At 42.8% G+C, this 27,634-nt stretch overlaps 1 protein-coding gene and 1 long non-coding RNA gene across 13 annotated transcripts in view; one reads left to right on the top strand and one right to left on the bottom strand.

The window, feature by feature from the left end:
* Positions 1–27,634, bottom strand: part of FYB1 (FYN binding protein 1) — a 181,561-nt gene that overhangs the window by 86,208 nt on the left and 67,719 nt on the right. For 9 of the 11 annotated variants that reach the window (XR_014831194.1, XM_085002134.1, XM_085002135.1 and 6 more), the window contains exon 2: positions 15,090–16,251. Coding sequence is in view for 8 of the 11 variants with exons in the window: in XM_085002135.1 (XP_084858261.1) it covers positions 15,090–16,251 (1,162 nt within the window). In the remaining 3 variants the exon portion in view is untranslated. Of the gene's footprint in view, positions 1–12,768; positions 13,837–14,710; positions 16,252–27,634 lie in introns of those variants that run through there. The other 2 variants (XR_014831193.1, XR_014831192.1) reach the window with 2 other exon arrangements.
* LOC110257226 (uncharacterized) lies at positions 11,386–27,213 on the top strand. 2 transcript variants are annotated; one of them, XR_014831204.1, is made up of 3 exons: positions 11,386–11,518; positions 13,410–14,070; positions 25,849–27,213. It is a non-coding gene; the product is annotated as an uncharacterized LOC110257226 (long non-coding RNA). The 2 variants fall into 2 exon arrangements; XR_014831205.1 differs by lacking the exon at positions 25,849–27,213 and adding an exon at positions 15,027–17,490 and having other exon boundaries at positions 11,397–11,518.

Genomic DNA, 27,634 nt, shown 5'->3' on the forward strand with positions numbered 1-27,634 from the left:
TCTGGAGTGAACACAGAGTAGAACAACTACTTACACCAAGAGAGAATCAAGAGGTCCAAGTGGATGCTGTGAAAATGAAAATCTTGTATGTTGTGTTAAAACAAAATAAAATATGATTTAAAGTCTGCAACGACTGTTGGAAATTCTTCCTAGGACGGATTCATACCTGAGGCAACAGCTGATGGTTACCATCGATTTCTCAACTATTTTTTCAGTGGAGTCTTCATGTGAACATTATCTCCATTGCCCCTTTAGTAAATGTGGTTAAATGGCTGATAAGGATTTGAGTCTTCAGGATATACCAGGAACTTTTGAAGTACATTGTATACATTTAATCCACAGGATAACCCTGTGAGAAAACAGACTCTTTTTTTTTTTTTTTTTGTCTTTTTGCCTTTTCTAGGGCCACTTCTGCAGCATATGGAGGTTCCCAGGCTAGGGGTCTAATCGGAGCTGTAGCTGCCGGCCTATGCCAGAGCCACAGCAACTCGGGATCCGATCCGAGTCTGCAACCTACACCACAGCTCACGGCAACGCCGGATCCTTAACCCACTGAGAAAGGCCAGGGATCAAACCTGCAACCTCATGGTTCCTAGTCAGATTTGTTAACCACTGAGCCACGACAGGAACTCCAGAAAATAGACTTTATCTCCATTAACAGATGAGAAAACCAAGGCCTGGAGAGGCTAAGAACCTTCCTTTCGGGCCCATAGTAAGCCTCTGAGCTTGCGCTAGACCCCGAGTCTCTCCAGCAACAAAGCAACTTTTCTGAACTCTGTGATGAAAAACAACTGTGTAAACGCCTGCATTTTTCAAAACAACAACAGCAAAAAATGCTCCTGTCTTTAGAACAGATCTCACTTCTCATAAATTACCAAGGGTTCAGAGAGCTTTCTGCAAGCTCTATCAACTTCACAGCGAGATTAAAAAGAAAGTTTCCAGTTTACGAAAATTCAGCGACAAGCTTGAAAAAAAAAATCTCTGTCTTTATCCATGCCACATCCACCCTCTCCTTTTCTCATCAGATGCATAATGCAGCAATCTGTCTGCGGCATCAGAACCTGAGAGAGCTTTTCTCCAAACTCATCTCGCTTTGAACATCAACCAAACAGCATCAAAGAAGAAAGTCACCCTCTATCTTAGGATAAATGCCCAGTTTTCTTTTGCATTGGCCTAATTTCTCTAAAATAGTATATGAACATAGGTCTATTTTGAAGATTAGAGACTTAATTCAGTAGAAACTTAAAATACTTCACTGTTAACAGAAAAAGATGAGGCGTTCCCATCATGGCGCAGTGGAAACGGATCTGGCCAGGAACCATGAGGTTGCAGGTTCGATCCCTAGCCTTGCTCAGTAGGTTAAGGATTTGGCATTGCCATGAGCTGTGGTATAGGTTTCAGATGTGGCTTGGATCCGATGTTGCTGTGGCTGTGGCTCCAATCAGATCCCTAGCCTGGGAATCTCCATATGCCACAGGTGTGGCCCTAAAAAGCGAAAAGAAAAAGAAAAAAGAAAAAGATGAATGTTGTTATCTAGGGATGAGTTATATAGGTAGCGAGGTAACTAGGCCAGTACAGTTGCGCTTGGGTGCTGATAAGTTTCAGAGCCTAGAAACACTCTGCTCAGCCCTTCGCCTTGCTGGTCAGTTTCAGTGGAGGGGACCCTCCATCTCCAAGCATGGAGTCCTCCCAAGGGAATAAGCACGGTCACCCTGGGCAGGACTGTGGGCTCCCCTGTCATTCTGGCCTCCATCAATAATAGTGGCAGTTCTGCACAGCACTGTAAATCAACTACACTTTAATTTTAAAAAATTAAAAAATATACTGGCAGTTCTTACAGAGAAACACAACTGTTCAGATTTTCCAAGTCAATTTATCTCATTTTCTTTGCAAATATCACCAATAGTGTTAAATATGTTTTTTTTTTTTTTCCTTGTCTTTTGTGTTTTTAGGGCCGCATCCATAGCATGTGGAGGTTCCCAGGCTAGGGGCTGAATCAGAGCTGTAGCCGCTGGCCACAGCCACGCAACACCAGATCTGAGCTGCGTCTTCGACCTACACCACAGCTCACCGCAACATCGGATCCTTAACCCACTGAGCAAGGCCAGGGATTGAACCCGCCTCCTCATGGATACTAGTCAGGTTTGATACTAGTCAGCCATGAGGAGAACTCTTAAACATGGTTATGAATTTAAAGAATAGTAACTGTATGTGCTATGTGAAACATGAGCAAAACTGAAGGCCACTGCAGGGCAAAAGGGGAGAGATGAGAACAGAAAGGAACAGAGAATAGAAAAAAGGAAGAAAGGAAAGAGAGGTCGAGAGTGGTGAGCATCCTTGATAACAGATGTTCGGGGGGGGGGCAGGGTGGGAGGTGGGGGAGGCACTGCACTCATTCAGGCTGAAGGGCAAGTCAGCTGGGGTGTACGATTTAGCTAGCAACTTTCAAAATAGACTAGTTAGCCGAAGCCATCTGAAGACCCCTCAGTAACCCCTGATGTCTTTTTAATCCAGCAACGAACAGGTTAATGCCTGACATAGCAAAAGACTTTCAGGACTCTGGTGACAGCCACCCAGATGTTAGATATTTGAATAGCACCTTTGCACTTTCCCTGGCTAAGCAAATTTTTAAGATCAGCCAAGGACACTACTTGTTTGCTTAAATGGATCATTCACTCATTTCCATGTTTTGATGTAATCACTAACTTCTAGTATCCTGTCTCTGTGTTCGGCTTTTTTTTCATTTTCAGGAAAATATCTCTGACTTAGAAGTCCTTCCTCCCTCAGCCCATCATCCCCTTTACTCTTCCTCCTCCTCCACTCCTCCAGAGTGCACATAAAGTGCAGTACTTTTTCTCCTCTCTCTCTTTTTTACATTTTAAAATTAATGTGTAGTTAATTTAATTTATAAGGCTGTGCCAATTTCTGTTGTACAGCAAAGTTTGCCAGTCATACCTATATATACATGTTATCAGAAGAGTATTTCTTTTTCTTTTTCTTTTTTTTTTTTGTCTTTAGTCTTTTGTCTTTTGTCGTTTTTAGGGCTGCACCTGCAGCATATGGAGTTTCCCAGGCTAGGGGTCTAATTGTAGCTGTTGCTTCCAACCTACGCCACAGCCACAGCCACAGCAACGCAGGATCTGAGCCGAGTCTGTGACCTATACCACAGCTCACAGCACGCTGGGTCCTTAACCCATTGAGTGGGGCCAAGGATCAAACCCAAGTCCTCATGGATAGTAGTTGGTTTTGTTACCACTGAACCACCACGGGAACTCCACTGGGGGCATTTTTAAGCAATTTGAAGTTCGACACCTTTGAAGGGCTAAGTTACTTTGATGTTCTCTCGCTCCTTCTGAATATATGAATATATACAATGTAATATATATACACTGTTGATCAGAATAGCTATCCATGTAGGTCATCTTTCTCTTTAGAGACCCTTCAGTGTCACAATGATCAGGAAGACGTGTAAAGGGACACTGGTTTGCATGGCTGTCTTGGTAATATCTCAATTCTGGCAAGAATCTGAAAACGTGCAAATCCCATATTTATAGAAAAAAGCCGCTTTCCTGCAATCTTATTTTTAAAGAATCTCTGGTTATTAGGCATTGAAAATAAATAAGAGGATAAAACAAACTGACTATTGCAGCAATTTGGAACAATTCAGTTCCCGTACTTCTATCAGGATTGCTGGGCTCTCCCAGATATATTCAATTCACTAGCAGTTTGTTTCTAGTAATAAAATACAACCACTTCCATTTCTTGGCCATCCTGTCCCACAAACTCCTTCCAAAAAGAGATGGTGAAGATGCCTTTGAATAAGAAAACTACTTTTTTTTTTTTTTTTTTTTTTGTCTTTTTAAGGGCGCACCCACAGCACGTGGAGTTTCCCAGGCTAGGGGTCGAAACAGAACTGTAGCTGCCAGCCTACACCACAACCATAGCAATGGCGGGATCTGAGCTGTGTCTGCGACCTACACCACAGTCCACGGCAACGCCAGATCCTTAACCCACTGAGCGAGGCCAGGGTCCAAACCCGTAACATCATGGTTCCTAGTCGGGTTCATTAACCACTGAGCCAAGACGGGAACTTCTAAGAAAACTATTTATGTGCAAGGGAGACACTAGCTGAATTCAAGGGTTTGGGTTAGAGACAATTGAATTTTTCTGATTAAGAAAAGGGAAAGAGTGTTCTCATTTTTCTTTGCTATTGAGAAGGGGAGGTCAAAGAAGTGGGGAAAAAAAAGGTGAGCCACAGAGAAGGGGACAGGAGCCTGAGTTGCAAAAGGTCTTGCTGCTTTTGAAAAACGGTGGTTGCCAATGTTCTGTTTTATGTTTCCAGGCTCAATGCAACGTGAACTCCTGTCTTTACACACCCTCAGGGAAGTCTGTCACTCACGCACACAAACGCTTTTGGTGAGTGGTTTGCAATGAAAACTAAGGAAAAGCACCAGGTCTTGTTTGGGTGACAGCAGTACGGCACAGGGTTAGGGAGGCAGTTGCTAAACTGATGCAAGTTAGAAGCTGGAAGCCGGAAGTGGCCTTGGAAATTCAAGCCACATGGTTACTCATTGATCTTCTGTGGGGACCATTAAATTGGTCCATGAAACAGGGTCTGGTGTTTGGAATGAACTTTATCCAGCTTTTAAGGAGCATACTAGCAGCTTGTTTTATTTCCCACCCTAGCTTTTCTGTTTTAAAATCATGTTGCATGTGTAATTAGCCATGTTTTCTCAGTAGATCAGAATTTAGCAACCTCTTTGATCCTCAGACCTCCATAAAGCTCAGCATTTTCCTGAGGGTTTTATGCACTTCACTGTCTCCAAAGAAAAGCGATGCATGGTGATGGTGTGCAGGGATGGGAAAGAGCAGGATTTTTAAACAAGAATCATAGCTTAGAAGATGAGAAAGAAGAAAAAGATGAGAAAGAAGAAACCAAGATGGGGGGGGGGACTTTGGGTTGGGGGGGGGGGACTGTCATTTGCAAGTGTGAGGAGCACAGGAATGGTTGTGTCCCTCCACAGTTTATATGAAACCTAGTCTCTAATGTGATGGTGTTGGGAGGCAGAGCCTTTGGGAGGTGAATAGGTCATAAGGGTGGACCGCTCATGAATGGGATTCACGCCCTAATAAAAGAGACCCCAGAGAGCTTCCTCCCCTTTCTGCCATGTGAGAACACAATGAGAAGATACCATCTGAGTCAGGAAGTGGGCTCTCACCTGACACTGACTCTATCGGTGCCTGGATCTCAGAGTTGCCATCCTCCAGAACTGTGGCAGATAAATTTCTGTTGCTTCTAAGTCCCTAGTCTATGGTATTTTTGTGATAGAAGCCTGAACTGAGATACTACTTCACTTCATAACAGTTCACCCAAACAGAAAAGTCCATTAGATAATCATCCAGAGTTAGTGGAGAAGGCAGAAGTTCCTAACTGGTAGATAGAGATCTAGCAGAAAGCAGAGATAGAGAAATCTTATCTGGTCGCACACTCCTCAGCCAGAGCACAATTCATTTCTCCTTATGAGCACAAAGAACTCAAGCCTTCAGAGAAATCAAAGACAGCCTCTTAAAGACTGAGGTTTCCTGCTTGTTCAACTGTTCATATCAGGTCTAGAAAACTCTCTTTAGAGTAACACGAATGACTGAAAGGTATTTTTTTATACACTTTGCTTTATCCTCTTTCCATATAAAACAGCTTTTGGAAAAATTGGCTGAGGAGCTAGCCAAGGCTATATGTGTGTGTGAGTATGAGTTTGAGTGTGTGTGTGTGTGTGTGTGTGTGTGTGTAGCTTTCTTGCCCAAACTAGATGAACCAGAAGCCAGAGATTGGAGAGACAACAGAGAGATGCAGGGATTCTGGAGAAGCTGCAGTCCAGATCCTCAGTAACAGAGTGTATGATGTACCTCAACTTCATTAAGGTGACGATTTGGAAGAGAAATTTGGAGCCACTGTAGTAGGATTTTAAAATAAACCACCAGGAGGGACTCTTTGGGACATTAATCGAGGTGTCTTTTTCCAAATACTCAAACACACTTTGAATATCTGTGATATTTATCTGCCTTGCCATTTTTTGGGGGGAGGGAGCAGATTTTTAGCTGCCTGGTTACATTAATCCTATCCCCACACAGGCTGCTTTTGAAAATCAGATATGAGCTATCTTATTGCTCTGAGAATTATAAGAAAGTCAAGAAAAGAGAGTGGTATATCACCATGTAGCACAGGGAACTAAACTCCATATCCTGTGATAAACCATAATGGAAAAGAATATATATACACATATATGTGTAACTGAATCACTCTGTTGTACAGCAGAAATTAACACAATATTGCACATCAACTATACTTCAATACACACACAGAGGGAGAAGTGTTATGTGGCAGAACCTTTCCTGTGCCCTCTTTATGTCAACAGACCTACAGCTGCCCCTGGAGAAACACCAGCTCTTTGCCAGGAGCCTGCTGCTGGCTGAGAAAGCAGTTGGGTGCAGGAGCACAGCTGCAGAGAGAGGCAGACTGTTGTGACAAAACTGAACAGCTGATTCTACAAAGTGAGTTCTTACTTTGGGGAAAGAAAAACCTCACATGCGTTTCTGTTCAGATTTTTTTTTTTTTTCTACAACCAGATGGCTCATCTTCAGTTACTTTTTCCTGATAGTATCTTTCGCTATTGGCTGTTCTCAATGTTTTTTCTGCCTTGGCCATGCCAGAGAAAATGAAGTATAATCTTTTTTCTTTAGAGGCAATTTAAACGGAAGAGAAACATGTTTCTTGTCTACATGTCTATTAGGGGTTACATAGCAGTTAAATTCTCGAACTATGGACTTTTCTTTTTTTTTTCCCTCTTCCTTGTTTCTTATACACCGGAAAAACAGTCTACTACTCTAGATGGTTCTCTGGGCTTTAGAACCATGCCACAGCTATCATGATTGTGATTTCTCTAAGAGGATAGGAAATTTCCAGATATTTTCGTAAAGCCAGGTAGCTAAATTTCTGCTCTTGAGGCATAATTTTGTTCTAACAATTGGAGTTGTTCTTGTGTTGTAAAACTTAATTTCATTTTGTTTTGAGAAAAAAATATGTACCCAAAGAGGCACTTTTTGCATTTGAATTTGTCATATGTAGAAATAGTTGCCATCGGCAGAAAGAAGGAAGCTTCAATGGCAAGTGCCTATTCTAGAATTCCAATTCTTGGAGTGTCCATTGTGGCTCAGTGGTTAACGAATCCGACTAGGAACCATGAGGTTGCGGGTTTGATCCCTGGCCTTGCTCAGTGGGTTAAGGATCTGCCACTGCCGTGAGCTGTGGTGTAGGTCGCAGACGCGGCTTGGACCCCACGTGGCTGTGGCTGTTGCTGTGGCATAGGCTGGAAGCTGTATCTCCAATTAGACCCCTAGCCTGGGAACTTCCACATGCCTTGGGTGCGGCTCCAAAAAGACAAAAAAAAAAAAAAAAAAAAAAAAAGAATAGAATTCCAATTCTTTAAAAAAAGGTTCAATTTGGCTTGGCTTGGAAATTATTTTAGCAGAGTCTATGAAACATGGCATCTCCTGCCCAGGAACTTGACCAAATTATAACATGTACATTTGCCCTAATCTTCTTATCTAGTGCTTTTTTTAAAAAAACTTTTTATGTGAAGTACAACTGAAAGTAAATCAGGAAAAGCTTTTAGGTTTGTGAATAGTAGACTCATACGCATTTGTATTTGACTCTTAGTTGTCACTTTCTTTTTCATCTCCTTTCTTTCTCAAGTAAATTGCAATTTCATTTTAATGTTTTGACCTCTATGGGTTGCATGCCAATTTTTCTCCAGTTTTATTGATATGTAATTGACATACAGCACTGTATAAGTTTAAGGAGTACAATACAATAATCTGACTTACGTGCATCATGAAAAGATTACCAAGAAAGGTTTAATGAACACCCATCATTTCAATATAGATATAACAATAAAGAAATAGAAAAAAAAATTTTCCTTATACCTTAGGATTTACTCTCCTAATAATTTTGCATACCTATTTTAAAATTAAATAATTTTGATCACATTTGTTATATACTAAGTCATCTCATAAGCATTTCATATTTTATTTAAGTCAGTCATTGTAAAACAAAATATTCATTTAAGTTATGCATAAAGTAGCCACATCTTCTTTGATCTAGCACATGTGTATTGAATGTTGATATAATGCCTGTTGATTGGGCAATATTTCTATATTTTCCTCTTAAGTGCCTTAAAAATATACCAACTTCTACCTCTTGATCATAGGAAGAGTTATTATACCAGGATAAATCATGGCGTGTTGCTCCAAATTGCAAAGGTTTTATAGAAATTTCTCTTTTCATAACTAAGAAAAGCAATAATCTATCTTACAGGTATAGCGAATGATATTATAAGGAAATTTCTTCCTGTAAATTAAATGATAAGTATGGAATATTGTGTCAAAAATAACATTAAAAGTCTAGCTGGTACGTGAACAGTTAAGAAAGAATTCTGAAGGCCAGATTGTGTGCCCAGCAAGGAACTGGGAACCTCAATAGGCTGGAGGACTTTTCAGGGACAAAATGACTTAGGCCCTGAAGAAGGGGCATCTGCCTTCCCCAGGGGTCAGCCTGGTGGTCCTCTCCTTTTCCTGGCTCATTCTCCTCTCCTAGTCGAAGTATAAACTGACTGGTTGTTAAAGACTGAAACTACGATTGCTCTCAGGGATTTGCAGGTGGGTGGAGGTCAGATGCTGTCAACAGTCTGAGTGAAGCTCCCATCAGGTAGCTGGAGCTCCTCCTCCCCCCTTCTCGATTGTGTCTGAAGACTCCTCATAATAGGAGTAGGGGAGGGGATAGCGAGGGGTCATGTGTCCATGACCAGGGAGCACAATCCAGAGAGTACGAAACAAGGCTGTCAGTGGGCACTCCAGAGTCTCCACCATCTTGCCACCCTCCTTGCTGACTCCTGGGTTATATTCAATATTCAGCTGGTATCAAATGATGAAGGGGGTACTTACAGAATGTCCTTCTTCTAACTGACAAAATAGGAAAAACAAAATATGGCAAGAAAAACATTATCCCCAAGTCACCATGAGAAAAGGGAAGTAATGAAGCAACTTCATTAGATAAACTTCAAAAACTAGTGGCTAAGGAAAGAAACAGAGGGTGCCATAGGAGGCAAGTGAAGCTTCCCACTTGTTCCCTTAGGCTCAGAAGCAATATATGGAGAAGACTGTGATGCTAAGAAAACCTGTAGATTCTCTCTAGTTCATGAGTGGACACAGGGATGGATGAACAGCGTAGGGAAGGTCAAAGTGAAACCTATAGCCTGGAAGCCCTAAGTACCACATCAGAGTCATCCCAGAGGCAGAGAAGGAGGACCTGCCACAGTTGGCCTTTCCCTGGTACAGGGTTATGAGCGAGAGCTCAGAAAATGGAACAGCATTCAGGTCCCCTGCAAGGACTGCCCTCAAGACCAGCACAGTTAACCTTCACGCTGCAGGCGAGCAGATTAAAGGCAATATTCAGAACTCAAGTCACAGCTCTGGGGGAAAGACAAACTCATCACACTGGATTCGATGTGATTGTCATCCATCAGCCAGATCAAAAGAAATGGTAGGGCTCCCATGTATGTGGAAGCGAAAATCTCTGAGAGCTAAGAGGAATATCATCTGAGAAAATGCTAATTAATAGAATGATTGACGCAGATATATCCTGGCTAAGTTTGTATTTGTTTATTTGGGGAGAAGGAAGGACTTATGACCCGCAGCAAGTAAAGAGAACACTGGGGATCTTTCCCAAAGCAGTGTCTCCGTGGCTAAGTGTTTAAACTTTGAACTCAGAGATTTCCTTGGAAATCCAGACAGAAAAGCAAATCATTTTCCAAGGGGGAAATTCAGGGGAGTCTCAGACTTTCCCACAGTAAAATTAAATGCCAGAATATAAAAATAAAGACCATGAAGACTGCTTATAAACATGATTAAAACATTGGATTAAAAAAATGTCCAAAGTGGAGTTCCCGTCGTGGCACAGCGGAAACGAATCCAACGAGGAACCATGAGGTTGCGGGTTCAATCCCTGGCCTTGCTCAGTGGGTTAAGGATCTGGTGCTGCTGTGAGCTGCGTTGGAGGTCACAGATGTGGCTTGGATCTGATGTTGCTGTGGCTGTGGTGTAGGCCAGCAGCTGTAGCTCCAATTGGACCCCTAAGCCTGGGCACCTCCATATTCTGCAGGTGTGGCCCCAAAAAGACAGAAAAAAAAATGTCCAAAGCATGCTGTTGGGATATAACAGCCAGAACCAGATTGTTCAAGAGAACAGGGATGAGACTGAGGAGTTGGTTTATTCTAGAAGAGCAGAAGAGAGCTTTAGACCTTGGAGAGGCCAGACCAAGAATGGGAAGCTCAAAAGATCTGACTGGGGACAGCGTGTGGTCGAGAGAGTGACACTCTTTCAGGGGCATTTCTGTTTTGGAGTTAACCTCAGGTAAGCTTCCCATAGTAAGTGGGTCCTCAGAAGTTTCAACCAGGAATAGAAACAAGAACCACAGGTTTCATGGAAAACAGCTTTCCCAGGGATGGGGGAGGGAGAGTGAAGGAAATCCAGCTCAGGCTGGAGCTCAGTGTAAGAGTGGACTCCAGCCGTAAGGCCCATACCAGCCACAAGCACACAGCAGGCACCTGGAGAATGATCGAGCAGAAAGGTAAGTGGAGAACATTGTTGCAGCTTGAAGCTGGACTGCTTGCAATTGTTTGGGTACCAAGAGCTTTGCCTCTGGCTTTTCAGTGTTCTGAAATAGCCCAGTCTGTGATACGTCTCAGCAAATCTGTCCCAGGATCTACATTATTTTTAGATCCCAAGCATATGGCGGGTGTCTCAATGCTTCAGGAAATTCTGCTGTCAAGAATCTACTCGGCCCCAAATATCTTACATGTATTTGAGCACAGAATCCCCCTTTTCTGCAGTGGGTAGGAGCAGCACACACAGATATCAAACATTCTAAAATATATAACTGTCTACTATGGTAATTTGCACATAAAAGGAGAGTGAAGAGGAAGAAAAAGGCAATAGCCTCAGGGTCTAGGAAGGAAAATCTTGCCCCTCCTTAGAAGCAAGGGACTTGCTGATGAAAATAACCCATGCACCTTTGGCTTCAAAATGTTGTAGGCCGGGTTTGTTAAGGAGACACACAGCAGAGAGGGACAGTGTCAGTCAATAGCCCTTTGCTGTTGCCTTGGGGACCCTGGCTTTACCCCTTCGGTTGTCAAGACGCTGAGCTTAACACTCTTAAAGCTAACACGTGGAAAGATGAGTCCTAGTTTCTCTTTAATTTCAAGAACAAGACTAGAGAAAGGGTTGGTTGAATGTTTACCAGTAGGTTTTACTAACTTCTACATGCAAACCTGCAGTTAGGCTACAGGTTCTTAACAATCCAGACTTTGCTGTTGAGGATCATGGTTATTGATGAGCAAGCTTCACTGATGCTTGAGAGGGAAGCCTTTCACCACTGGCCCAGGAACCAAAAAGAGTCAGAGAAAAGGTTAGTTCAGAAAACATTTTGATATTTGATTTTTTTTTTTTTTTTAAGTTTAGGCTTTTGTTCCTTAAATGGTTCTGGAGAACAGCTGTTTGCTCCAGGCTCAGAAAAGCAACATGTTATATTCAAGCTTATGGTTACAAGCAAGTAACTGAAAAGATCTACAATACAGGCCCTTTGGATAATATTTATTTCACAATTCATTCAGCTGAGTACAATTCTATTGGCAGGGGTTAACTAATTCGTTAAAAGCAATTGCTAGGCTATAGAGAGTATGAATACTAAATTCTGATTAAATAGAATTTGGTGGGAGGGAAAACCTGAGCAACTAACAAGAATATATTATTTTTGTGTTCCAAATAAATAGTGTTATACATGGAGCTTATAGGGGTATTCATGGTAAAACAAGCAAACAAATAAAAAGATATTTCAACCGAAGGATAAAGAAAGGGAGAAGAATAAAGATTCTTTGGGTTTCAAACTTATGTTTGATTTATTATTTCATAATACCCTATGTTTCAAGAGAGGGAACAAAGCAGGGACGGTGGCGAAGGGGACACAGGCTCTGAGATCAGAGAGACAGGTGGGCCGGCCCTGTCCCAACTTAGTGACACCGTGGCCTTGGGTAAATTATCTAACCTCTCTGAGTTTAGTTACCCCAGGGAATTCCCATTTCTTTGGGTTTGGGGCAGGAATAAACAGGGGTAACATGTGTCTAATATGTAACAAGTCCTCAATAAATAATAAATATTTTTAATGGCTAATATATTGAACAAAGATGATGAAAGATGGAGGGTAGATCTGGGGAAGAGGTTTAAGGAATTGGATGTGAACCGGGAATGGAAGGAATCAGGCAAAAGGCTAAGAAAAAAGTTCCCTAGGTTTGAAAACCTACAGAATCATTAGATGAAGCTTTAGTTCATTTGAATACTATATACTTCCAAATTCTGCTATTCTTTTTAACCTTTCTAAGTGGAATGCTAAATTACTTAGTATGGTTTAGGAAAACTAGCAATGGTTTGCTTAGGAGTCAGCAGACCTGACTCTGAAGAAATTCTCTGTGTTCACAAAGTAAATGCTTATTTTGTGACATGTATACAAGGTTATTTTCTGTCGCATTGTTTCAAAGGGGAAAAGTTTAGAAACAATACAAATTGTCAAATCAATTAGCTGAGTCATCCATTTACCTGAACATCTGGCAGCTCTAAAGAAGATTCAGTAACCTTTTAAAAATGGGGACAGAGAGACAGGAATTTTATTTTTATTTTTAAAAAGCGAGGATCAAAGCATTGCATATAATATTTTACTTCTTGAGTAAAAAGCACGGGGCTTGCTATCTATATTTATACTTGCTTGTGTAAATATGAAGAAACTTTGGACAGATATAGAAATTAAGAAGCGTGGTTTCTATGGGGCAAAGGGTGAAAAGACCCACAAATGGTGAACCAGGACTAAAGGTACTTTTCACTGTGTACCCTTTTATACTTGCTGGTTTTGAGCCAGATGCAATTTCTATTTAAAAAACCACTTTAAAAATTTAAATGCTTTTTTAAAATGTGCATGCATTAAAGGCTGTTCCTCAGAATTTAAAGGTTGGGAACCAGATTGTTTTATCCGGACACCAACATGAAGTCAGTTCAAATTAGGAAGACTGAGCTGTGATTTGTGGAAGAGGTGGATGAAGAGGGGAGAGGGTCCATTTTAGAGCATGATGTGTCTGGAGGGACCACTGGGTGGAGAAGGGGTGTCCTGACCAGAGGATTAGGATGTATGCTGTCCTGGGGCAGCTGAGCAGTGGGGGAGCCCCGCCAGGATGGGCAAAAGGTTCTAAGGAGGAGGAGAAAGAGGGCAAGGATCAATCCACTTACTGAGCGACTTTGCCTGCGTCCCCCAGAGCTACATGGCACTGAAAATCAGCTCCGTGCGGACCCTGCCAGGACTGCAGAGCCCAGAGTGGCCTTCATTAGCTTTTCAAGGGTGTGACAGCAGTCACCTGGATGTCACCACGCCAACATGGTAGCGGAGTGGAAATAAAGGTGGAGGAAATAAAGACGGAGGAGAAAACTCTCCACAATTTCCCAGTAACATCAAAACAGTTTCCCTGGCCTGAAGTCAGAGCCATACAATGGAGGTTACACTAGGTAGGTAATTTCTTATCTGAGGCACAGAAGAACTGAGAGAGGGAATTAAGATAGGGTCTTTTAGAAAGTTTCACAAAGAGAGCATTTCTGAGTTAGGAACCGGCATTCAAATGAGAAGGTGATGGATGAGGACATAGCAACTGTACCAAAGCTGATGCTTTCTGGAAGTCTGTGTCAGTGCTGGATGCCCAGGGGAAGCTGGATTGTCACAGCTGGAGAGTCAAGAGAATGACCATGAGGTCATGACAAACTTGCTTTCGGTGTGATGGATTAATGTGGGATTTGATCACCAATCTGTTGGTTGACACTGAGAATACTGACCTCAGGAAGATGACATATTTCGAGATGCTTCTGCAGAGCCAAAGAAGACAAACAGCCTCTATACCTAGATCTGCTTTAATTGACCACACTTGGGTAAGTAAAAAATATATCTCACAGTCCTGCAGTCCCTCATAAGCATCCTTTTTCCTTTCTCACCATAAACAACAGTTGCACATGACTTGCCTAAAATATTAATCCTTTTTAGGCATAAGGGAGCTTCTTTCATCACTGTGCAGGGTTACAAATCTTTACCAAGTCATTTAGGACTAACGTTTAGCATGTACCATATTGTAGTAACATCTCTGGTAGACAATTAAACTATTTAGCCAGAAAGAAACTAATGTATCCCTTTGTCTGGCTTATTATCCTAGTTATGTACTTATGTACTGCTTTATGAAACAGAAACATCCAGGAAACCTTATACTGACTGAGAAATAGAAAACAGCTAAACTAGAAAACTATAAGTACCATTTCAGAAGAGTCCCAGTCATCTCTTTATTTGAATATCAGGCTTAGGAGGGAGATGTAGGATAGACTTGTGGACACTGAAAATCATTGGGAAAAAGACTGCTCAACCTCTGTACTAGTGACATTGTGGACTGGCTAATTCTTTGGTGGAAGGGGCTGTCCTGTTCATTGTGGGATGTTTAGCAGCCTTCCTGGTCCCTACCCACTAGAGGCCAGTAGCAACCCTCCAGCTGTGACAATTCAGAGTCCCCTGGGCATCCAGCACTGACTCAGAGGTTGGCTCACCTTCGGTCTAACTCTTGTGGTCGCAGGGGGAACAAACCTCAGTCTCATTCAACAGAAATGAAACCCAGCAAAGGGAGTCAATGCAATGGTTATCATGAAGCAAAACCATTTAGCAATTGAATAGATGTATCCCTCCCCCTCCAACCTGGCCCTTCCTTACAATGGTCGACTCAGAACTAAGGATTTCAACCCACTCAGACCTCCTACACCAGAGGAAAATAAATGCCAAAGAAAAGTCATCACATACCCAGGAGGATCACTGACGGAATCATTCCTTGTGATAAATTTTTCCCCAGAAGCTAAAACACCTTCTGCTGTGAAACAAAACCCGGGAACGAGCAAAGGAGACAAGAACTCACTGTTTCCAGAAGTGGCTTTTCGGAACTTCGATAGGTCAACATGCGGGGGTCTGCTGGGCTTCTGCGGAGGGGGACCCAGGGTAAACAGGGGTGGCAGGGGCTTCTGCTTGGGGGTGGCTGAGCTCTTGTCCCCCTTTTCCTTTTCTTGACCTTGGCCCCAGGTCCCTGTCATCGTCGGCTTGGAAGGTGTCTTAGGGAACTTGGCAGGAGGAACCCCAGGGGCCGGCTCCTCCTGATTCATCTTGCTCAGGAAGACGTTCTTGGCAGCATCCATCTTCCTCTCGTCTCTTTTCTCTTCAGCAGGTTTGGGGAGGCCTGGGGTGCCTCTGCTCGCGGCAGGTTTCAGAACGACCCCAGAAAAAGGAGAACTTGAGGTCTCGCTTCCCTGCTCTTTATTCTCTGGATCTTCCCTGGCAGGTTTCAAAGGACCAGACCTGGCCTTGGGTCCCGGGGGGGCCGGGAGGCCTTTCTGTGGAGCCGCCGTCTTAGAAGGGCTCTCATCTTCCTGGGGGTCCTGGGCACAAGGGGATGGCTTCTGGCCAAAGGCGGGTTTAGGGAAGAGGGGCTTGGGGTCCTGCTCCGGTGAGGCTGACACAAACTTGCCTTTAGCCCCGGGCAGCCTTGGGAACGCTGGCTTCGGTTCATTTTCCTGGGCTGGAGGATGAGACCCGGGCTTGGGACCCAGAGGCTTTAGGTCAGGGTCCTGGTTTGCACTGTGAAGCGCAGGCTTGTTCCCAGGAGGCCGGGGAAACGCAGGTTTGGAATCCTCTTTGGGCAGGTTGAAGGTCTTGGGGCCTGCAGGTTTCGGAAATCCCGCTTTCGCCTCGGGGTCTCTGGTGGCCGGGTTAGCCTGTGCTCCAAACCGTGGGTTGGCTCCAGTCGGCTTTAGAAACGGGGGTTTGGGCTCCTTGTCAGGCTTTTCCTCAGAAGAAGGTTTCACCCCCACAGGTGGCTTTGGGGACCCGAACCTGGGCACGTTGCCGGGTCCTGCGGGAGGGCTGGCATTTCCTTGGCTGTTGAACAAGTTCTTTTTGGCCTGTATTCCTGAAGGGGAGTTTTGGCCCGTGACCTTGAAGGGCCGGCTATTGACCAAGGCTTCCTCCGTGGGGTTGCCCCCGCTGTTAAACTTCGCCATGAGAGACTTCACATCTGCCTTCCCATCCTGCAAGCACAGGGAACAAAAACTCGCTGAGAGCCAGAAGTCTCACTTGCACAATTTAAAATACTACACTTTAAAGGGTTTCCTGGTTTGAGGCCTGCAGCGTCGCTGATTGGTTAGCGAGATATTGTAACATTTATCTTCCTCTATGGCAAAATAAGTTGTGAGACTTTCTTGAAGGGGGAGGGCTATTAGACATAGACGTGTTGGTTGTCTTAGACCCACTGGCCGTTTTTTGTTTCTTTGTTTAAATCACAACTTAACCTTTCCCCCTTTCTTCTCACAGTGTCTCCAGCTCTCCTGTCAGGTTTACTCTGAACGGGGTATTTATCTATTGTGTTGAACTTGAGAAAATAAGAAAGTGACCAAGAAGTGGTTCCTTCCATATTTTACAGCTGAGCCTTTTAAATAGAAACTGCACTTAAAAAATGAAAGCAAGCTCTTCTGTAAATTTAGGTTGCATGCTTTATATAGCATGGCCATGTTCGACAGCCCTGTGGTTTGCAAGCTTTTGCTGATTCCCCTCTACCTTTAAGGTCCATCTGTTGGCTAATGGGGAGATGTGGCAGTAAAACCCACTTGTTTTTATACCTCAGCAATAAAATGAGTTTTTTTTTTCTGCTTACTGATACATACTGAGGGCTAATGATTCCACTGGAACCAGACCAGCAGGCAGAGTGGGCTCACTTTCAAGGGGACAGAGTCTAGGGTACACAGGGAACGTGACGAGGAAGCAGCAAGGACAGGCTGGAAAGTTTTACTTCCAGACTCTGGCATCTCCAGTCTCATTTCCTGCTATCGTCTCTGTCCTTATCTAGAATCAGGGTATCACTTGGTAAAGAGGGCAGCCAGTCACCTTTCTCTGTGACAATAATCCCATTTAACCTGGAAGAATTCATGGTGGGTTTGCTTTTTTTTTTCTCAAAAGCAAGAAGTTGAGGCTTAAAAAGAACAAATCACTGAAGATTCACAAGTAGACAGCTTCCATTTTGCACTTTAAAATTAACCTAGGAGTTCCCATCGTGGCGCAGTGGTTAACAAATCCGACTAGGAACAATGAGGTTGCGGGTTTGATCCTTGGCCTTGCTCAGTGGGTTAAGGATCCAGCATTGCTGTGGCTCTGGCGTAGGCTGGTGGCTACAGATCCGATTAGACCCCTAGCCTGGGAACCTCCATATGCTGCGGATGCGGCCCTAGAAAAGGCAAAAAGACAAAATAAATAAATAAATAAATAAATAAAAAATAAATTCACTTAGAAAACGTTTTCTTACTCCCCAGCCTGGCCTGTCACTGCCACACACCCCAGCAGATTGCTTCTCTCAAGGCCTCACTCAAATACCACAAAACCAGATCCTGTCCGGTTGGGATGATGGGCTCCCTCCTCTTAACTCATGTAGCACTTTGGGCAGTTTTACACGTTCCGGGGTTACTTCCTTTCATGATAATAAGAACCACCGTTCAGTGTGTAAATGTACGTGCTCAATTCTGAACCAGGCACGTTATCCATATTGCTCCATCTCACTTTTTCGGAGGAGGGCATTATTTAACTCCATTCCGCAAGAAAGAGAATGGAGGTTGAAACTGCAGGAGGACATCATGGTGAAAGCATGGAAACTTGGCTGGAATCCTCATTGATTAGTGGGGCCTCAGGTGCACAATCCATATAATGGGGATAATAGTGCACATCTGCCACAACTGTCCTTCGCATTAGAGATGGAATTTGTAAAGTGCCTGACTGGCCCACAGCACAGGCTTGATAGATGGAAACTATTATGATTAGGAGAGTTAAGGGAGTTCCAATTGTGGTGCAGTGGAAACGAATCCGTTTAGGAACCATGAGCTTGCCGGTTCGATCCCTGGCCTTGCTCAATGGGTTAAGGATCCGGCGTTGCTGTAAGCTGTGGTGTAGGTTGCAGACGTGGCTCGGATTCCAAGTTGCTGTGGCTGTGGCGTAGGCCGGTAGCTGTAGCTCCGATTCAACCCCTAGCCTGGGAACCTTCATATGCTGCGAGTGCGGCCCTGAAAAGAAAGACAAAAGACAAAACAAAAACAAAAACAACAAAAAAAAGAAAAGTTAAGTAGCTTTGTCAAGGGTTCATAGCCACAAACTGTGAGGACACGGATGCAGAATCAGGTCTGTCCTGGGCTCCAAAGTCCAGAAACTGTCTCATTCCTCTTTGTCTGCCCATGATACCTGGCCCAGGATCCTAATATATTTGCGAAATTGTTTAGGTTGATCCTGAGCTGAATACTGTGAGTTGTGAGTTTAAAAGATGTGATGTGGTACATACATACAATGGAATACTAATTAGCCATAAAAAGAATGCAGTATTGCCATCTGCAGCAACATGGATGCAACTAGAGATTCTCATACTAAGTTAACTAAGTCAGAAAGAGAGAGACAACATATGATATCACTTATATGTGGAATCTAACATATGACACAAATGAACCTATCTACAGGACAGAAACAGACTCAGACATACAGGTCAGGTTTGTGGTTGCCAAGGGGAAGGGAGAGGAGAGTGGGAGAGGCTGGGGGCTTAGGGTTAGTAGATGCAAACTATTCCATTTGGAATGAATAAGCAATGAACTCCTACTGTACAGCACAGGGAACTATATCCAATCTCTTGGGATAGAACATGATGGAAGATAATAGTATGAGAAAAAGAATATATATATATGCATGACTGGGTCACTACACTGTAGAGCAGAAATTGACACAACACTATAAATCAACTATACTTAAAAAAGAAAAATAAGAAAGGGTGCCTTCAGCAAGCACTTTTCTCCGTACCAAGTTGCAGCACATGTGTATTTTGGATGCGGGTAAGGAACCTAAGCAGGAGGAGAAAACCAGGTGAAAGCTGCATTTTCCAGCCTGGATGCTGCTCCTTTAATTTACTACCCTGTGTCTGAGTTGCTGAAAATACCTTGTTTTCTGCCTTGCCTCCCATGACCATTTTTCTATCCGCATGATTTTCTCAAATCCTCAAGCAATGCTTGAAGGTAACAGGCAGGAAACAACAGAACCAGGGAGAGTCTGGGTGCTGGTGGAGGGAACAGGGGAAGGCAGGTCCTGCCCTATGCCTCCCAGGAGATCACAGCTGCAGATGACTTTAAGCCTTAACAAAACTGCATAAAGAAATATAAGTATAAAAATTTGCTCCCCACCTGGAAGAAAAAAAGATCTGTTTCTTGGGAAGAATCTTTTATTCTAGACTCACTCCATATTTTGTAACTTGTATTCCAGAGCTACAATTTAGCCCCGAATGATAAGAGGCTGTAGAGAAGAGGGGTTAAGAGCACAGACTTGGGAGCCAGGCTCCTTGGTTTTCAGTCTAATGAGCCATTTAACATAAGGCAAAGTACAGAAGCTCCCTGGGACTCAGCGTGCTCACCTCTATTATGAGAATATTAGAGATATGTCACAAGACGGTCAGGAAAATAAAGCAAATCAGTATTTGTGAGACACTTTAAAGAATGCCTGGAGCCTGGGAGAGGTTCCTATTTTACAAAGCAAGTGAAGCCTTGGGAATCATCTGGTCCACCTCTCTCACTGCCTTGGTGAGAAAACAGAAACCAAAGGATTTAAGTGATGTCCTGTTTCATCACAGCAACTTTATGTCTTGGATTCCACAGGGGGGAATCCATGAAACACGCTACCCATGGCCAATCTTTGTGCCCTGATTTTAGTTTAGAATATATGGAGGTGGTTGATTTAGAATTGGAATTTAAGCCTCGGATACCAACCCAGACCCTGGACCCAGGGGGAGTACTGCGGCACAGTTAATAGCACCAGCTCTGAAATGACGGATTTGGGTTCCACCTTGACTTTGCTACTTACTAGCTGTGTGATCTAGCAAGTTACTTAGCCTCTCTGAGACTCAATCTTCTTTATATAAAATAAGAATAATAACAGTACCTATTTCTCACTGGAATTATTTTTTTGGGGGTGGGGGGCAGTGCTGCACCTGGGACATATGGAAGTTCCCAGGCTAGGGGTCAAATCAGAGCTGCAGCTACCGGCCTACACACCACAGCCACAGCAAGGTGGGATCTGAGCTGAGCCTGCAACCTACACCACAGCTCACAGCAACGCTGGATCCTTAATGCACTATGTGAGGCCAGAGATCAAACCCAAGTCCTCATGGATATTACTCACGTTCATTACCACTGAGCCACAATGGGAACTCCCCTGGCTTTTTTTTTTTTTTTTTTAATGAGGATGAAATGGGTTAATGCCTGTAGAGTTCTTAGATCAAGAACTGCATGAGATAGACACCCAATCATTGTCTGCTGTCGTGGGTTTTTTTCCCTCCTAAGTGACTAGTCACATAACATCATTTTTTCCAGGTAACCTAATTCTGAAGTGACAATCGTTAATGTCATGTCCTAATTTTAAATTAATGTGACTGAAACATACCCCTGGATATCATCGTAGAGTTATTATGTTTAAGTTTGGTTTACCCACACTGGAAGTTTTAGCTGGATGTTGAAAGAAAGAGCCACAGGTTTTGATGTGGGACACACTGAAGACACAGTAAACAGAGCCTGAGTTTGTTAATATGTCTGGCAAGTCAATAGCCTGAACTCTACAGCTATTTAATCTCTAAGACTGACTGCTTAGCTTTAGAGGTTTTTGGTTGTTATCACTCTTAATAAATGTATTACATAGAATTTTCAACACCCAGATTTGCCCTTAATCCTAACAACAATAGCTCAATTCCTTCCTTCAGGATAATAAAGGCAAAAATAATTTTAAAAACTTTTTTTAACATTCCTTCATTCTGATTTCATTGTAGATTGAATATTCATTCTATTTTCCAGGGCTCTTTTTCCTTTGAAAAATTTAAAAATTGAGTAAAAGCAATGTATTTTATTTTGTTTATTTATTTTTTGCCTTTTCTAGGGCCACTTCCACGGCATATGGAGGTTCCCAGGCTAGGGGTCTGATCGGAGCTGTAGCCACCAGCCTACGCCAGAGCCACAGCCACGTGGGGTCTGAGCCACATCTGCGACCTACACCACAGCTCACGCCAACGCTGTATCCCCAACCCACTGAGCGAGGCCAGCGATCGAACCTGAAACCTCATGGTTCCTAGTCGGATTCTTTAACCATTGCGCCACGACGGGAACTCCAGCAATGTATTTTACAATAGAGGGAAAAGTAAGTCTGTTTTAAGTGTTGACCCTTATCTAAGCCCTCGGGCCTGGGGTTCTAGGGGGCTCATATATCCTGATCGCCATTACAGTACAAGTTTATGCCTATTGTTATGGAATCATCCTAATGTTTCCATTTACTCTCAAACTTGACTTACTTTAAACAATAAATTACACAGTAACTTACCCAGTGCTTCTTTAGAGTCAACGACTGTTATCAGTTTCTCATGTGTGCTTCTAAGCTGTGCCTATACAAATACATAGCTACACACACACACACACACACACACACACACGCACACTTTCTGTTCCCAGGAGGATAGAAATGGAATTTGCACAAATGGAAAACCTTGTTTCCCAACTTGCTTTTTTCCTGAACTGAGCTGCTTCTCACCAGCACAGCCAGATGTGGATCAGCAATTACTCCCAGTTACTCCCATTTGCTTGGTGCCTAGGTAATTATGGTTGTTAAACATTTTCAATATTAACTCTGCTTTTTTTCCCTTGACAATTGATTCATACCGGTGTATATTATATGTGTATTATAGGCTTAACTTTATTTCTTAGCACAGTTTTAGATTTACAGAAGAATGCAGAAGACAGTATACAGAGAGTTCCCCCATATGTCACTCCAGCTTCTCCAGTTAGTAACACCTTACATTAGTTTGCGGAATCTTTTATTTTTATTTATTTATTTATTTATTTGCTTTTTAGGGCCGCACCCCAGGCATATGGAGGTTCTCAGGCTAGGGGCTAAATCAGATCTACAGCTACCAGACTACACCACAGCCAAAGCAATGCAGGATCTGAGCCATGTCTTCAGCCCACACCACAGCTCATGGCAACACCAGATTCTTAACCCAGTGAACGAGGCCAGGGATTAAACTCGCAACCTCATGGTTCCTGGTCGGATTCGTTTCTGCTGCACCATGATGGAACTCCTGCGGGAGCTTTTAAACTTTTAAAGATTTAAGGTGGGCTTCTACTCCTTCCTCTTTATTATTATTATTATTTTTTAATTTAGGCCACACCTGCATCATATAGAAGTTCCTGGGCCAGGGATGGAATCTGCTGTGACTTAATGCTGTAGCTGTCACAGTGCTGGATCCTTTTAACTCACTGTGCAGGGCTGGGAATTGAACCCTCACCTCCCAACCGCTGCAATTGGATTCTTAACTCACTGTGCCACAGCGGGAACTCCTCTACTTATTTATTTTTGTCTTTTGTCTTTTGTATTATTATGAACCTCCGTGGCATATGGAGGTTACCAGGATAGGGGTCAAATCAGAGCTGTAGCCTCCTGACTACACCAGAGCCACAGCAACACCAGATCCGAGCTGCGTCTGTGACCTACACCACAGTTCACGGCGACGCTGGATCCTTAACCCACTGAGGGAGGCCAGGGATGGAACCGCAACTTCATGGTTCCTAGTTGGATTCATTTCCGAAACACCACAACAGGAACTCCTTCTCAACTTATTCTTAAGAAGAGATAGTTCACAATCTAGACAACCTCAGAGTCTTCTAAAATATTAAGACATTTTAAGTAAAATAAACATTTCATCTCAAATTACTTGAAATTTCTTTTCCAAGTTATTTGAAGCAATTTGTTATTATTTCCATCATTAGTGTATTTATACATATCTTCCTCCATTTACAATAGGGTTACATGCTGATAAAGTAAGTTGAAAATATCCTAAGTCTAAAATGCATTTGGGAATTCCCTTTGTGGCTCAGCAATTAATGAACCCACCTAGGATCCATGAGGATGGGGGTTTGATCCCTGGCCCTGCCCTGTAGGTTAAGGATCTGGCATTGCCATGAGCTGTGGTGTAGGCCACAGACGCAGCTTGGATCCCAAATTGCTGTGGCTGTGGCACAGGCTGGCAGCTATAGCTCTGATTCGACCCCTAGCCTGGGAACTTCCATATGCCTCAGGTGCTGCCCTAAAAAGACAAAGAAAAAAGAAATTGTTTTCTTTTGCTGCTAGTTTGTCTACATATTTTCACATGAAAATTAATAATACCCTATTGCTACTGTCGGTAACTGGATGTTGTTTGGTTTTAAATGTATCTTGGATATTAGGTTAATCCAGTGGTTCTAAAATTGCGGCAATTTTGGCAATGTCTGGATACATCTTTGAAATGGTCAACCAGAAAGTGCTCTTGACACCTTGTGGGTAGAGGTCAGGGCTGCTGTTCAATATCCTTCAATGCCCAGGACCAATCTCCACAACAAAGAACTATCAATGCAAACAGCGATGAGGTTGAGAAGCCCTGAGCTAATTCTCTTGCTTCTGGATATTTGGAAACACCTCACCAGAAAGTCTGCTTTTAATTTTTATAATAGAATACACTCTAAGACCTGCAAATAACTGTAGAGAAATAAAGTAATAAAAAAGACTATCACTAGTTTTAAAGTTCCTCATCTTTCAAAGTCTCATCTTTGTAAAATATAATGTGTAAAGCACAGAAGAAATAAAACACCCATGACTTGTGGGTAACTAATAATTTAAAATAACTTTGAGGAGTTCCCACCATGGCGCAGTGGTTAACAAATCCAACTAGGAACCATGAGGTTGCAGGTTCGATCCCTGGCCTTGCTCAGTGGGTTAAGGGTCTGGCATTGCCATGAGCTGTGGTGTAGTTCGCAGACGCAGCTCGGATCCCACATTGCTGTGGCTCTGGCATAGGCCAGTAGCTATGGCTCCGATTTGACCCCTAGCCTGGGAACCTCCATATGCTGTGGGAGCAGCCCAAGAAATGTCAAAAAAGACAAAAACAAAAACAAACAAACAAACAAAAAAAACAGAAAACTTTGCGCATATATATATATATATATATATATATATATATACATAAAACTGAATCATTGTGCTGAAACTAACAAGGCATTGTGAATAATGTACACTTTATTTGAAAAAAGAAAATAACTTTGAGTCTGATTTTACCTCCTTAAGATGTGTTTGTATCACTTTTGTAATTAAAGCATGGGGAGAATGAACTGCTCATTTGAATACTGATATTCTTTCCTAAATAGAGCCTATAAAATAAGAGAAGAAAATGTTTTCACTTGGTTGCATATGATGCTTTTAATCAGGAGGGAGCTGGTAAATTATCTCTTTATCTCTTTACTCAAATCAGTCTCTTTATCTCTCTCTCTTCTTCCTTCCTTTTATTTATTTATTTATTTATTTATTTTGCTTTTTAGGGCTACACCCATGGCATATCGAAGTTCCCAGGCTAGGGGTTGAATCAGAGCTTTAGCCACAGGCTTATGCCACAGCCACAGCAATGCAGGATCCAAGCTGCGTCTGTGACCTACTACTGTAGCTCATGGCAACACCGGATCCTTAACCCACGGTGGGAGGCCAGGGCTCGAACTTGAGTCCTCATGGCTACTAGTATGGTTCATTACTGCTGAGCCATGATGGGAATGCCTCTTATTTTTTTATTGATATGTTGAGATAACATGTCATTACTCATGACTTATTTGGTCCGAATTGCTGGTTCTTCTGATGGAACAAAATTAATTCCTACCCCTGCCGTCATTGCCCAGAACAGAATCCCAGGTAGAGGAGCATCAGAGGATAACACAAAAACTGCAAGGAGATACACATGTAATGGGGAAATGTTCCAGGAGGCCAGCATAGTCCTGCCCAGTGCAAGTAAAAGAGCGAATAAGGCTGGTGAGGATGGTGTGTTGCACTTTTGCCGAGGTGATGGCTCACGTTGCACAAATTTAGGATCCACTCAGCCAAGGATTGACTGGAAGGTATAACAAAAAGACTGAGAAGATAGAAAGTTCTCTTGTAAGCCAGATACACTTACCATCCTTGGGGGAGGAAGCAGGCTGATGAAAACTTGGAATAGACTCAAGCAGTTCAAACTTTCATAAAGCAATAGGAGTATTCAGCCTCAATGATTTATATTGTCTAGATGACAGAAAATAACAGATATGTTCCCACCAACAAGCCAAGCCCTCTCCCACTCCCCCCAACCCCCAGAGGGATAAGCTGACTTTTCTGTTTTAAGGACCTGGATCTGTTATACCCAGTAAGTAGACTTGGAAAAAGGAATTGGCCTTTTTTTTTTTTTTTTTTTTGGAGGGGGGATTCTTCTTAAGCTGAATAAACTTTCTTAAAACTCCTTATTGTTAAAAATTACAAAAATACTCTAATTACTTTTGATTGTTAAGATAGAGTTAAGGGAAGTTGGCTGAAAATACAGTGCTTGTGACAACATTTCAGAAGATGGTAGATGGCAAGGTCTACTGCAGACAGTGAAACTGCAGACTCTTTCCTTTTACCCCCATTAACACTGGCCCGATATTTAGACCCTTAATGAATCATTATTTATGCACTTAATATGTGTACTCCATTTCCTTAAGGAGATATAAAAGCAGACACCTGGTTTTATTTTTCTTCCTCAAAAACAGCACCCCTCTGCTGCCACCCACCCAAACAGGCACTCCTACAACACCTGGCACATTTGTTTCCATCAAATTAAGCATCCTGGCTGATGGGCTGAACTGACTTGAATTTCTCCATGACTGATCACACAGATGACAGGTGGGGAAAGGATTTCCTTCGTTTCTTCAAAAGCGCTGAACCCTGGTCATTATTCTCAAGAGCTCTCTGTCTAACAGAACGTCTACTTCACGCAATGGACTGTGATGGATTCCAGTTGGCTGAGCCTCTGATGCTGAGGAGAGCACCAGGCCCCTCTTCAACAGGATGTGGGAACACGCCTCTCACCACAAATTGAGTTCTTGGGGCAGGAGCCGGCTGTTGCAGACCGGGCAAAGCCCAGGGAGGAGGAGCTGGCAGCGGAAGCAGGGGTGGCAGCCCTTACATTTCTGTCAGTGACTCATGAAGGTGGAGAGGGGACTGCAGACCACCCGGGCCTCACGCTATGAGGTGGAGTGTAGTCAGAAGAAAACCCTTGGCAGGAGTGGGGTCTCTCTAGGAGTTATGTGTACCTGGCTCCCCTCGACATAGGTGAACGTGGCCATTCCCCTCAGGAAGATGGCCTGAGCACCTGCCGAAAACCTCTGCAGTGTTGCTGGGAATCATTGTTGCCTCTAATGGGACCTCAGGCACCTGCTGCTCTGGACTCTTTCCTGGTTCTTTACCTACTGGATTCTCTCTTCCAGGTTGAACTGAAGTGGAGGAAGCCAGGTTGCTCAGCAACTGGTAGAGGCCCACCTCCCAAATACTGTGTCACCTTGAGCTCTCTCGGTCTCCTGATCAGTTAGGCGTTTGTGTACCCTTTGTCTTTAAAGACCAGGCTTGAAAATCACCATCATTCTACAAATTAGAACCTTCAAACCTTTCCCTGGTTCTGCTACTGGATAGCTCCTGCACGGATAAAGTTTTGAATTTGGCACAGCCCCTGATGGCTTAACCATTAATGGATGAGGAAATTAAATATGACTTTCTATGTGTTTCTGAAGTTTGTTCTGCTCTGAGTTTTTGACTTCTTCATGCCAATGGAGTGGGGTTAGAATGTAGATTAATACAGAACAACAAACAGTCCCGCAGTCATGCGTTTTTGTTTTTGTTTTTTCCTTTCCCATTATGGTTTATCAGAGGATATTGAATATATTTCCCTGTTGTTTCTCCATTCTGTATACAATAGTTTGCATCTGCTAATTCAAAACTCCCAGTCCATCCCTCCCCAATCCTACACCTCCTTGGCAACCACAAGTCTGTTCTCTATGTGGTTGAGTCTGTTTCTGTTTCAGAGATACGTTCACTTGTGTCATATTTTAGATTCTACATATAAATGATATCATGTGGTATTTGTCTTTCCCTGTCTGACTTACTTCACTTAGTATGATAATCTCTAGGTCCATTCACGTTGCTGTAAGTGGCATTATGAAACCATGTGTATTTTTTTTGTATTCCATTTCACAAAGTTTTTATAGCAAATTTAGTTTGCATTTGATTAGGATATAATTCACTCAGACTGTATTAACTAAAATCAAAATCAGAGAAGAGTCTCTGAGGAATTTACATTCTGTCTAGTGAACTTGTATATAAGTGAGGTGTTTACACAGATCTCTTCCTAGGAGTTTATCTGGCTCTTAAGATAATATTTAATGTATACACCATAGTACAAGTCCTTTCATTTTTTTCCCCTGTACCTCCAATTCTGTCACCTTGTAGAGATCTTACTTTCATCTATTATTTCTTATGGTTATTCTTTTTGCATAGAAGAAT

The sequence above is a fragment of the Sus scrofa genome, chromosome 16 (genome assembly GCF_054392235.1).
Source record: "Sus scrofa isolate SSC_HxYL_T2T_F1_AM1 chromosome 16, Sscrofa_HxYL_maternal_Yorkshire_Landrace_v2.0, whole genome shotgun sequence".
NCBI classification, from domain to species: domain Eukaryota; kingdom Metazoa; phylum Chordata; class Mammalia; order Artiodactyla; family Suidae; genus Sus; species Sus scrofa.